The sequence below is a fragment of the Orycteropus afer genome, unplaced genomic scaffold (assembly GCF_000298275.1).
Source record: "Orycteropus afer afer isolate SDZICR_OR568_19922 unplaced genomic scaffold, OryAfe1.0 scaffold00897, whole genome shotgun sequence".
NCBI classification, from domain to species: domain Eukaryota; kingdom Metazoa; phylum Chordata; class Mammalia; order Tubulidentata; family Orycteropodidae; genus Orycteropus; species Orycteropus afer.
This window is the reverse complement of record NW_006922484.1, coordinates 105,222-118,718: the sequence shown is the minus strand read 5'-3', so window position 1 is coordinate 118,718 and position 13,497 is coordinate 105,222. Positions and strand designations below refer to the sequence as shown.

Genomic DNA, 13,497 nt, shown 5'->3' with positions numbered 1-13,497 from the left:
ATTTGAATAATAGTCATATTAACTCGTCTTCCTTGTAGGCGTATGGATATTGTTCTATCACTGACAGCATTGTACTTCAGGATAGATCTTGAAACATTCTTTGTGATGATGAGTGCCACGCCATTCCTCTTCCATTTGTCATTGCTGGCATAGTAGATCATATGGTTGTCTGATTCAAAATGGCCAAACCCAGTTCATTTTAGCTCACCAATGCCTAGAATCTCTGGTGGTATAGTGCCTAAAGCATTTGACTGTTAACCAGAAGTCTGGCGGTTCACACCCACCAGCCACTCCCCAGAAAGAAGATTGGGCAATCTACTTCCATAGAGATACTGCCTTGGAAACCCAAGAAGGGGTGGCTATGAGTCGGATCCAACTCGAAGGCAGTGAGTTTGGTTTGGTTTGCTTTTTGGTTAATGCCTAGGATATGCGTTTCATTTCATTTTTTACAATTTCCCATTTTCCTCGATTCATACTTCATAAATTCCATGTTCCCATTATTAATGGATGTTTGTAGCTATTTCTTCTCATTTTGAGTCATGCCACATCAGCAAATGGAGGTCTCAAAAACGTTACTCCGTCCACATCATTAAGGTCAGCTCTACTCTGAGGAGGCAGCTCTCCCCTAGTCATATTTTGAATGCCTTCTGACCTGATGGTCTCATCTTCCAGTACTATATCAGACAATGTTTCAGGACTATTTATCAAGTTTTTCAGTAATACATCAAACAGTATTTCACTGCTATTCATAAGGTTTTCACTGGCCAATTCTTTTAGAAGTGGATGGCCCCTTCCTTCTTCCAAGTCTGTCTTAGTCTGGAAGTTCTGCTGAACTTGTCCACCATGGGTGACCCTGCTGGTATCTGAGATACTGGCGGCATGGCCACCAGCCTCCCAGCAACTCACAATCCACCACAGTATGACAAACTGACAGATGAGTTGTGGGTGTGTATATATGTGTATGCATATATAAATGTATATGCACCTATGTGACTATCTGAACATAGGAGGCACAGTTATGGATACTTCTTAGACATAACTGAACTCCCCACAGAACTGGTTTTCTGAGTTTGAAGGATTAAGACCATAGTCTCATGGAGCATCTTATCTTGGTCAATAGGCATAAAATAATTCATAAAGTTATTTTCTACATCCTTATTTGATGAGTAGTGTCTGGGGTCTTCAAAGCTTGACAGAAGCTATCTAAGATTGAACTATTGGTCTTTAAAGAAACCAAAAGACTCAAGGAAGAAACTAGTCTACATTACAATCTGCATAAACCATGGCTTTATCTACCCTGAGACAAGAAGAACCAGACCATTTTAATCAGGGCCAGAATAGATGGACCTTGATAGAATTGGGAAAAAAAAATATGGAATACAGAAACATCAAATTTCTATGAATAAATAAATAATAACTTAATAGACTGATTGAGACTAGAGAATTCTCCTGTATTATTGCCTTGAAATACTCTGCAAACTTTGAACTTAAACTAACCCCCTGAGGTCGCCTTGCAGCTAAATGACCAACTGGCTCACAAAATAATGAAAGTCACCCATAAATACTGTGCTCCTTTAAAAAATCACCTATAGGAGACCAAACTATTAATTACTTTAAAACAAAGATGATAATGTGAGGGAGCAAGGAAACTAGATTAATGGAAATGAAACAAACAGAATGGAAATAATGAAAATGCTCACATATAGTAAAGAATGTAACCAATGTCACTGAACAATTTGTGTAGATATTGTTGAATGAGACACCTTAAACTGCTGTGTAAACCTTCACCAAAAACACAATAAAATGTTATTTTAAAAAGAGAGGGAGAAAAAACAGGACAAGAAAGTTGGAATGCAGAGACTTTGGAATGAATCCAAAGAGGCTGAGGTTCAAGGGGTGATTTACCATCTACCAGACAGTCATCTCTTCCCATCCACCCTTCTTCGGACAGTCATTTAAGTTAACCAGACTCCCTTCCTAAAATGCAAAATTAAAGGAGGTAGGTGAGGCGATTAATCATTCACATCAAGCTATGAGTCTGTTCAACCTATCACTATCTTGACAGAGAAATGTACATATTGGTTGTATTGTTTTTGGTTCACAAAGAAGTAATATTTCTGGGGGTGGGGTGGGGGAGAGATAATGGGGTGCAGAAGAGCCACAGGAAAGAGAGGCAGAGGGCATGAGGTATGGAAAATCATACAAATAGAACTGGTGAGTGTTTGTAAGTGAGGACAGGAGGAGAAGGACAACAGATAGGTAATTGAAACAAAAGTTCTCAACCTCCATTCTTCGGAGGACCGGCCTACAGGATCACTAATGACAAACTTCCTCTAATTTTAAACATAGCCTAGGCCTGCAAATGCTTGTCATGTCAGAAAAGGCAGTGTTTGCTGTCATCTCATGGGTAACCAATGCACAATGTAGTTTTTGAGATGCCATTGCTTTCCTTGAGAGTTAAGAGGCTTGAGCACAAAGATCACTAATTTCCTTTGCTGCTAGACTTCAGATCACCACCTATTTCAGTTACTGATCTACTGGCTACATGACTTTCATTGTTGTCAAATAGTCTGCTCACCCAGACTTTCCCCAGACCTCCAAGTTTTTGCCCTAAGATATTTAATCAAATCTTAGAAATCAGACTAAAATTTCAACTTTGCTAAAAATTCCAAATAAATTAAAGCCAAGTTGTAAGAATTGGGTAAGAGGGTAGTTGGGCTTTTCTCCTAATCTCTGAATAGTTTACCCAGGGACTTGCCATTTGCCAGTTCTGCATTACGCTTCAGACAGCTTCAAAAATGAGGTATTGGAATTGATTTGAGATCAAATATACTCTAATAAGTTCTTACTTGAAAATAAAGGAAAAAAATGCATGCTGGTTGCCCACAAATAAAGGCAAACTTGAATAAGTAATTGACCAAAGTGTAAATGGTAGATAATCAAAATATATTTCATCACATCAATAAATATTTAAAATCCAAGTTGTAGTTACAACTACACTATAGTTTTTGTTCTTAAATGTAAAATTTACATTTATGTAGACATTAATTTTGTTGGTTACATTTTTCTTATGAAAAATTTCTATTATCAGCAAGTTATGTTAATTATAAAAAATGGAAATTACGTAGAAGAAAATGAAATATGCAAAAGTAAAGAAAAAACTAAACATGGAAATTACACAAAAGGAAAATGTTTTATTAATATATTTTATGTCAATTTGGTTAACATATCTTATTAAGTAATTTAGTGTCATAATCCTAAAATTTCATATTTTTGAGAGTCAAGAGCACAAACAATAATTCACATACAATTTATACTTGCAAAAAATGGAAATGAAAGAATACCCAAAGAAACAAAAAGATTATTCATATTTTGATTCTAATTTGACCTTGCAATGCAATTTAACAACTGACATTAACCTAATTTATCTGAATTTCATCTAACTGAGGCTATGTAGCACTTTATGCTCTTCATCTATAACTTTTCTTCATAGGACAATACAATGTATATTTATTTTTAAGACTTTAGAAGGAAAAATAATGCCAGTTTTGAGAATTGATTTTTGTTATTATTTTGTTGTTTTTGTATTTTTTCAATTAGTTCCTAACTCAGGCACAGATTTAACAATTTTTAAAGTTACATTATTCACAGAGGTTTTTAGTTAAAATCCTGGTACTTTAAAATCTATTTATCATTAGAAAGAAAAACAAAATTTTAAAGAATTTGTTTATTGTGTTAAACTTTTTACTTTTTTGTTATTATTTTGCATTTTAAATTAAAAAAAAAATGCTCATCTCCTGAGTAGCTTCCTAGCTGCATTGTGATCCAAATTATCATATGAAAATTACAGAATTTTTAAGTTTACAGATCTTCCAAAAAAAATACAAGTTCTAATTTTTGTGTGCTTTTTGTTTTGTAGTTCCTAGCTGCATTGTGATCCAAATTATCATACGAAAATTATAGAATTTTTAAGTTTACAGATCTTCCCCCCAAAAAAATACAAGTTCTAATTTTTTGTGTGCTTTTTGTTTTGTAGTTGTTTTCTCCTTTTGTTTTGTTTTATTTATTTTTCAATTCACTCTTGCCCTGGGAAAAACTTAGCAGTTTTCTAGCTACATTGTACCTCCAAATTTAATACTAAGGACAATCTTCAAATTTACAATTCTCAAAAAATAAATGAAATATTAATGCACATGTTATGACTTTTTTAGGTAGGTGTTTTGTTTTGTTTTTTTCAGTTTGCTCTAGACCTGAGCACAAATTCACCAGCTCTCTGGCTATATTGTACTCCAAAATTTAATATCAAAGTATTAGTATTTTTAGGTTACAGATCTCTATCCCTCCTCCCCGCCAAAAAATTATGCAAACTTAAGAACATTTTTGTTGCTTTATTTTTTGTTATTATTTTGTTGCTTTGTTTATTTTTCCAATTTGCTCCTGACCTGGGCACAAATTCAGCAGCTTTCTGGCTGCATTGTGTTCCAAAATTTCCTACAAAAAAAATAAGTACTTTATAAAGCCCAGTCTTCCAAGAGAAAGTTAAGTGGAAGTATTAAGGGGAAAAATTGATGGTGTTTAGTGTTTTTAGTGATATTTTGTTGAATTATGTGATTTTTAATTTGGCGCCTATTTTGGGCACCTACTTATTAGCTTTCTGGCGTAAACTTTTTATATGAAAACTTTTACATAGTTTTAAAAAAAGAGGTTTAAAAAACTAATATTGCCGGTGATTACAAATACGTAAATCAAGTTAATTCTCTTTTTTTTTCTCATTTATTATTCATGAAAACACAGTTTCTTTTTCTCCTTTCAAAATACGCACAACAAATTTTGCTAACTTTTTTTTTAATGTGATACATAGTTTATTAATAATGTTAGGCTAAAATATGTTCTTGTGATAAAACAAACTCAATGACAATTCAAAAAGAAAAGAAGGACTAGCTTATTATCAGTAGTAACACAAACATTTTAAAAATAATCCCTGACTTTGTTCTATATTTATAGGCCCAACCCAATTACCAAATATCATTGGAATGAAAATATATTTTTAAGTACTATCCATATCACTCAAGTCAAGCAAGGCCACTGGCCACTTATATAATGTGATTCAATGACATTCCATCCCCGCAAAAGAGTTTGGCAATTCCTTTTGGTTGTTGTAATTAGACTTGACCTATAATTATTTAACAAAACAGCATATGTACAATAAATGTTCAAACCAATGCATCTGATAATAGTCAGCACATTATTATATTCTCAGTTTCATCAGCTTTAAATCTTTTCCATTATTCATAGCATAGGAAAAATGCATCTGGATTCAAAGACAGTTCTTGTACCTAGAAAGTGGATTCTAGCATTAATTCACCATTATTCATTGTTTGATCACTAACTTCCTCTTGAATAGCTGGAAGGGAAGGCTTTGTAGTCAGAGGTGTTTCAGTCTTAAATGGAGACTCAATTTTGATATGGCTATTGATGTAGAAAGATTTCTGAAAGGACTCAAGTGTGAAATAATAGATGAAAGGGTCAAAGCAACAGTTCAGAGTAGCAAGGCACAAAGTGATTGGGTACATGATCTTTGCAAATCTTTCCAGCAAGCAATTGGTAATGGTTTGGGAGCGTACCAGGGCGTACAGAAAGAGGATGGAATTGTAGGGCACAAAGCATACCACAAAAACTGTCATATGCACTGTGATCATCTTCAATACTTTTTTCTTGTTAGTCCCAATTTGAGACAGTGTTGCAGGCTTGCGGAGGGTTCTCAGAACCACAGAAGAGCAAGAAACATTTAATATTAGAGGAATGATGAACCCAACAACTTCAATAAATATGGTGATCTTGGATAGATAGGTCTTCCAGACACGTTTGGAGAATCCCTCAAAGCAGGTGGTAGTTGCATTGTTGACATTAGTGGTGGAGAACAAAGAGGCTGAAATACCACCACTAAGGACTAGGATCCAAACCCCAGCACATACAATGGCTGAATTCCTCCTGGTCCTAATGGTACGAGATCCAAAGGGATAAACAATGGCCAGGAAACGATCCACGCTAATACAGGTGAGGAAAAGCATGCTCCCATAGATGTTGGTAAGGAATGCAGTCCCAGAGATCTTGCAGAGGGTGTCACCAAAAGGCCAGTGGCGGTTGAAGTTGTAAAATATTTTGAAAGGTAGGGTGCAGACAAAGAGCAAATCAGAGAGGGCCAGATTTGTGATGAAAATGGCTGTCTCACTTCTCATTTTCATGCGGAAGCAGAAGACAAACAGAGAGGCACTGTTCGTTATCAGACCCAGGATGAATACAACACTGTAGACAGCACCATTCAGATTATACTTGAAGGAATCATCAACAATGCAAGTATTATTGGCAGTAGCATTGCCCAACCTGGGTCTGAGGCTTGAATTTAAATCGTGGAATTCGAAGTCAATGAATCTTCTGTCACCCATGGATTTTTCAGGAGGCCTGCTGGCTGCAGGAGTTCACCACTCTGAGACTAGGGACTGGTAAGAAATGTTTTCTTCCTATGAGGGAAAAGATGGAACCAATAATCAAATATGCCTTTCATGCATTATTTTTAAGGAGTAAAAGATATATTCTGTTTATTCAGATTGGAAGACAACATGCATTCAATTTGGGTTGACGAGTACTTTTTGAGCACCTACCATATGTTAAAAGATACAATAAGGATTTGTTGCATGAGTAGGAGGGACCACACTGAATGTAGTAAGTGCAATATGGTAGCACTGCAATGAACTGGAATCAATTGTTGGTTATCTGAGCATGAAAGAGAGAGAAAGAAAGAAAGAAGGAAGGAAGAAAAAACCTAATAGTTAAAGAACAATGCTAAAACCTTGGAATTTCTGTGGCACTGTTCAGCTTTCAAAGTGCTTTCAAAAGTAGTGTTTTATTTGATCCCCACATGAACTTCCTATGGTAGTGAAGACAGGAATTACAACCATTTTACAGAAGCATAAACTGAAGCTTATGTAACTTAGAATTATAGAATGTGAGAACTAGAAGAGAATGTCAATGGTATAGTCAGAACTAGAATTTACATCTTTAGATTTGTTAACTACTTTAAACTGTGTTGTCTACTTTCCAATATTATTGAACTTCACTGTCTGAGTATTAGTTCTACTGAATTTAAGATTACAGGTGAATATGCAACCCCAGAGCAAGATAATAAAAAAAGAAGAAGAAGAAGAAGAAGAAGAAGAAACAATCAGTCTGACTAAACTCCCAAAGTAAACTGTTGATTCGCCTTTTTCTTCTAATACAAAAACTCAGAAGGCAGGGATCCCACAATTAAAGCTTCTGGCTAAAAGATGTTTTCATGTATTACATTGCTTTTCCTTAATAGAAATAATTCTAACAACCTCAGCATTTCCCTACTGCAGACTGTAGATCCCTTTCCAAGCTTCTTTCTCCCTCTCCCACTGCCCATTCTTTCAGCTATTTCTATGACTTCATCTCCTAAAATGGCCTTGGTTAAGACTTTTCTTGTCTAACACAAATTGGATGTGAGATGGATTTGACATGAACAGCCATCCTTGTACCCCATTTCGTGCAATTCTGAAATGACAAGCTACATGTCCTCCACCTGCCACCATTTGCACATCTGGCAGTCATTGACTTAATTATCTTTGTGGGGTATCTAGGCAAACATTGTTCTAAGGTGCATGTAGAAATCTTATCAACATTCTTTATGTCAACAACTGTCCCTATACAAGGACTGTTTATTTAATGTATAATACACTATAAGGACACCTGTATGTACAGTGGTTAAAGAGGTCAAATGGAAGGTCAGCAGTTTGAATTGAGCAGCAGCTATGCAAGAGAAAGATGGGGTAGTCTCTTCCATAAAGATTATAGTCTCGGAAATGTTACACAGGCAGTTTTATTCTGTCCTATGGGGTCACTATGGGTTAGAATTTACTCAATGGCAATGAGTTTGGACTGGAAGCTGCTGAATGAATTATTTTAAGTGGGGAGGATATGGAATAAGGGTGATCTTTATTTCCTGACATATCCAATAATGGGTTTTCACATGTTTATATTTCAAAATATGAAAGACATTTCTCAGAAGTGATTCTTTCTTACATTACTCTTTTCTTCCATCTCCCAGGAAACAGGTCAAAGACACTCTGTATATAAAAGGGAGAGAACTCAAGGGGACAATGTGCCAGAAACACAGAGGCCTGAAGTCATGTCAACCAGTGTTTGGCTTGAGAAAAAAATACTTAGCTTGAAAGGAAAAAAAAAATAATAACATTCACTCACTACAGTGCTTAGATGGAAATATGATTTTGGAGAATATGAGATGCAAACCAAACTGTTGTCATTTTTGATAGCTAAGGAAATTTGCTACCTCTGAATTTTCGTCTCCTAAATCTTCATGGTGTGCCTAACTCTGTGCCAAGATCATATTCCTTCTTAGCCATTTCATATCATAGGCCTAGTTCATCTTTTGAAAGAAGCAACCTTGACCTTATATAAGGTTCAGGATTGAAAAAAAAAAAAGCCAGAAGAAAAATAAAATATGGAAGGATAGGAAGTAAGAAAGAAGATGGGAAATAAAGTAGCAGAGAAAGAGTAACTAGAGAGTTGAAAGAGGAGAAAAGAAGATAAAGAAAATCTTGTTGAGGAAAGGTTAGTGTAGCTATCTAACTTGCCTTCAGGGCCTTGGGAGGCATTTACAATTCACATCAACTCCTCCAATTCCATCCTTTCCACCTTTCTTCATCATACTCCTTTCTGGTTTCTCACACACAAGGACAAATGCTATCACTGTTTAAGGTCACTGACACTGATCAGTAGAGACAGGAAGAGTCTGGAAAATATCAGTCAATGGTGTTCAGACCTCACTTTGGGGGCTTTGCACCCAAGTTTTTGCAGTTTATTGGTTTCATTAATGAAGTGGCAGAAGAAAAAAGAGAATGGAAAACTTGTCAATTACTGAAACTACTTTATATACTATTTTTAACATCCCACTCACTACCCATTGATCTAGACATATTTTTTTAAAATCATAAGGCTATGAGTCACATTCAAAAAGAGTAATTTCATTGTTGATAAAAATAAGGAAGCCAAAAAACTCTAACATAGTCACACAACCCAAAGAAATTACAGAACTAAAAGAGACCCCTAACATTAAAGCCAGGCTTCACTCACTATGCTCTGTTTGCATTTAATTTTTAAAATAGGTACTTCCAATAAGTCTATTGTATTTGGAAAATGCTTTTATAATGGAAGACTTTTCATCCCTGCCTGGACTCCCTCTGATGACCTCCCTTTACACAGCATTCTCTGACTCACTAGCTATGTATTATTTTGCACTTCCAAGATGTTGTGTTATAAATAGGTGAGTTTTGTCTCTCCAAGTTGCCATTCAGTTTTGTGTTCCCCAGGATACACTATGATGTAGTTGTTAAGTGTTCAGCTGCTAACATAAAGGTCAGCAGTTCAAACCCACCAGACATTCCATGGTAGAAAGATGTGGCAGTCTGTTTCTGTAAAGATTTACAGCCTTGGAAACCTATGGGACAGTTATATTCTGTCCTATAAGTTCAACATGAGTCGGAATCAACTCAACAGCAACAGGTTTTATACACTATACCCACAGGAGGCAGTCTGTAAATGCCTGTCACTTCTGCTCTGCTGCTTTAAGTAATCAAATTCTGTGGGACAGAAAGAACCACAAACAAGAAAGCATTACAGTCTTTTCTCAATCTTGAAGAGAGGATATGGGAAAACTGCCACTATGGCTCTATTCACAGCTCTCCCTTGGTAGAACACACAACATCTCTACTGTCTAGCAGTGAGGGTGTGGTGCTGGAACTTAACACAGCATTGGGATCAAGGAGTTCTATTTCTAACTCAGACACTGGTTCACTCTGTAACTTGGCTATACTACTTCTCTTCCCTGTACAAATATTAACTCTGAGCCTCACAGCTGAGGCTAGGAGGATTCAACAGGGCTTGTGAGTAGTTTCATGAGCTTGCCAGTATTCAACCCTACTTAACCACAAAGAAGCATCACAGAAGCTTGTTTCCTTCTTCCTCTCCTGATGCATTTGGCAACTCGAAACATATCTCAGTTTTTCTTGGTATTTTGATATTTATATTAGTAACACTTCCTTCTCCTAATGCCATATACACCTTGTATAGAGAGAGCTCCCCTTCCGTTTCAACATTAAGTACACAATTTACTCATAAAAAGACAACCCAGGAGCTCCCCCCAAAGAAATATCTCCTATGGAGCTATAGTAAAGAATCAGAGAGGCATTTAGCTCTTAACCTGATTTTGAGGAAAGGTCAAATGATATGCAGAAAAAAAAAACTCTCCTTTCTGACTGGCCCAAAGGATGGATTTTTAGCTATGATACTTTGACAAAAAGAAAGAGTGTTTTTAGCCACCAAATTTGCTTAAATGGCTAGCATACTGCACACTGGATGGAGGCAAAAGTCCAACATATGCTTCAGATAAGATGAGGAAGGGAAAAATTAGACTGATGAAGTTAATTAAGTCTTCCAGTGCAAGGAACATTGGACTATTTCTCTTGTGAAGATATTTGCAGCTGATTATTTCAACAATTAATCACTTAGGAGTTTCAGAGTGTTGAGTAGATGTATTTTCATTGACAATGGTCAGGAAGCAGGTCATCTGGAGGCTGACCAAAAAGAAATCTGATCCTCAATGAATTTTTAACTTTGACCTACACATATGGAGCCAATTAGGATAGTTACTAGTACTGCTCACAATTTTTTTTCTTTTTTCTAAAACTTCTAGTGGTCATAAAATATACTAGGTTTGAGATCTTTGGGTTCCTGTAGAGCTAGCCTTTTGGCCCTATAAGGATGAATATCTAAATATCTTCATTTCACAACATGCAAATCTTTGAGATGATACATTGAAAACAAAGCTCTAACTTCTGGCATAAGCCCATTAGCTTAGACTGACTTGCATCTGCAGAAGTTAGTCCAGACCTCTAAAAAGCCCAGGCCCTGAAGGCAGACTACACTCAAAACTCTCTTGCTTTGCTCACTTTTTAATGAGCTTGAGTCAGGTCAGAGTGCTTTTGATCCTCAGAGTGTTTCTTATTTCTACTCTGGTAGAAGCTTATGAAAATTGAGACAGTGGGTTACAAAGGAAGTTGAAACCTATTGTGTCCTTGCCTATAAATATCTAGCAAAGAAGAAAACACACAATGCTGTGAAAAAATACAGCTCAGAACTATCCTGATAGAGTAACAGAGAATATGTTCCAGAATATTGCTTCTCAAATAAGAAGCTGCTAAAAGGAACGACACTGTTAGGAAACCTAGCCCAAGTCACAGGCAAAAGTCACAATCATACACATGGTTCCAATTGACATTCATATGCATTTGTTTATGTTTCACAATAGCTTTCCAAATACAACCTAGCCTTATGACATTCCATATGAAGGAAATCACAGTTAAATTTTTCACTTCATAACAGACTTGGAACCTGATCTGTGTAACAGAACCTGATCTGTATGTATCAGGTCTATCTTAAGCAATCCTTACTGTGTGCCTAATGTTTATATTGATACCCTTCATTTATTTTTGATGCAAGAAAGTTACTCTTAATAATGGCTCCTAAAAGCTGAATCTAGTTTGCACGGAGATTATTAAAGCTGTTTTGCTCCTCCATTTTATTTGAGGAGAGCAGCAAATTAACATAGGTCTTAATCTGATCAGAGCCCATCCTCAGTGATTAACCTGATTTTCTCTTTTTCTTTTCACCAAAAGATGCCCCAACCCTTACCTGATGATGACACAGTCTTATCCTTGGAAACAATGTGTTGTAGAGTTAAACAGGATGAGACAAAGACTGCATCAGATCTACTAAAGTAGATTTTTTTCTGACATATAGTTAAAAAGTAAGATAACTACAGAGAGATTCTAGAGTCTTGAGACTCCACGTCTCATCTCACCAGAAACTCCAGACCTTTTGGGAGGAAATACTTGGGTATTCCTAAAAGAGCTCATTTCTAAATTCTACAAGGCTTTTATCCTAGGGATTCAGTTTTATCACACTTGTCCTTAACACATTTGAGCAGGCAAATCAGTTATATAATTGCAAACAAATTCATCTGATCTACAAGAAAACTGATCCGAATGGGATGAATGGACACTATGTCTCCCACCGCTAAAGGTGGAACCAGTGGCACAGAAGCCTTGGGCCAAAGAGTCAACATTCCTCTAGACCAAAACTGCCTGGATTACAATAAACAATTACCATTCTTCCAGCCATTGTGGATCTTTACATCATAAAAACTGCAATCATATGGAAATGTTGATTACAAAAAATTTTGGAGAATGAAATTAAGAATTTGTGTAAAAATCTAATAATTAAAAAAAAAAAAAAAAAAAAAACACGGGACCAGGTTTGCTGGTTGGATAGAGCCTGATGGAACCACTGAGACTATGGCCCCTAGCTGCCCTTCAAGTCTGGAATTGAACCCACTCCTGTGGCTTCCAGCCAAACAAAAGACAGGCACATGAGCTAAACATTTACATTAGCTAGAAACACTCCTTGGAGAGATCAATCATGGGCAAATAGAATGGCTGTGTATACACAGGGAGACAGCTTGGGGGGCAGAGTACATGGGAGGGAAGGATGCAGGGAAGAGGTAACTATGGGGAAGAAGTGAGATGGGAGCTGTTGCATTGTGGGAAATTGCAGTCAATATCATGAGACAAAGTGTATGTGAGCTGCTGTGTGGCAGATGAATTTGCTCTGTAAACTTTCACCTAAATCACAATGAAAATTTTTAAAAAAAGAAGAATTTGTGTAAAAATCTATTACCAGGAGAGTGGTATTCACCACACTAATTCAAATCAAATTCTAGAACTGCCAGCATTCTGGTTAGCAGTCAAAGGCCTTAGGCACAATGCCACCCAGAGCTCTTGTTATTTTATCAAAGGCATGGGTAATCAGTGAACTTTCTGGAAGTACTGTGGAATGGAATTTGCTCCAATGAATACTGTGAGATAGAACCAATCACAACAGAGTGCCATAAAGAGAATTTTTCAGTAAAATGCATACCAAGATTGTACAGTATAGAAAATTCAAACTCACTGCCCTCGAGTCATATCCGACTCACAGCGACCCCTTTTTGGGTTTCCGAGGTGGTGTCACTACGAATTAAATTGCCCAACCTTCCTTCTGAGGAGTGGCTGGTGGGTTTGAACTGCCAGCCTGCTGGTTAGCAGTCAAATGCCTTAGGCACTACGCCAGTATATAATATAAATCAAAAGAAATGAGAGTCAACATATTTAATGATGGAATATGAATGCTTTATTATTGGGAGCTCTGGTAGTGTAGTGGCTAAGGCATTCTCCTGCTAACCAGAAGGCTGGCAGTTCAAACCCACCAGCCACTCGGAGGAAGGAAGATTGGGCAATCTACTTCCGTAGTGATACCTCCTCGGAAACCCAAGGAGGGGTCACACTGAGTCAGCTCCAACTCCAT

At 36.7% G+C, this 13,497-nt stretch overlaps 1 protein-coding gene across 1 annotated transcript; it reads right to left on the bottom strand.

The window, feature by feature from the left end:
• Positions 1-5,336: 5,336 nt before the first annotated feature.
• Positions 5,337-6,446, bottom strand: LPAR4 (lysophosphatidic acid receptor 4). The gene has a single exon (XM_007958257.2). It carries the CDS (start codon positions 6,444-6,446, stop codon positions 5,337-5,339), a length of 1,110 nt encoding a protein of 369 aa, XP_007956448.1.
• Positions 6,447-13,497: the final 7,051 nt, after the last annotated feature.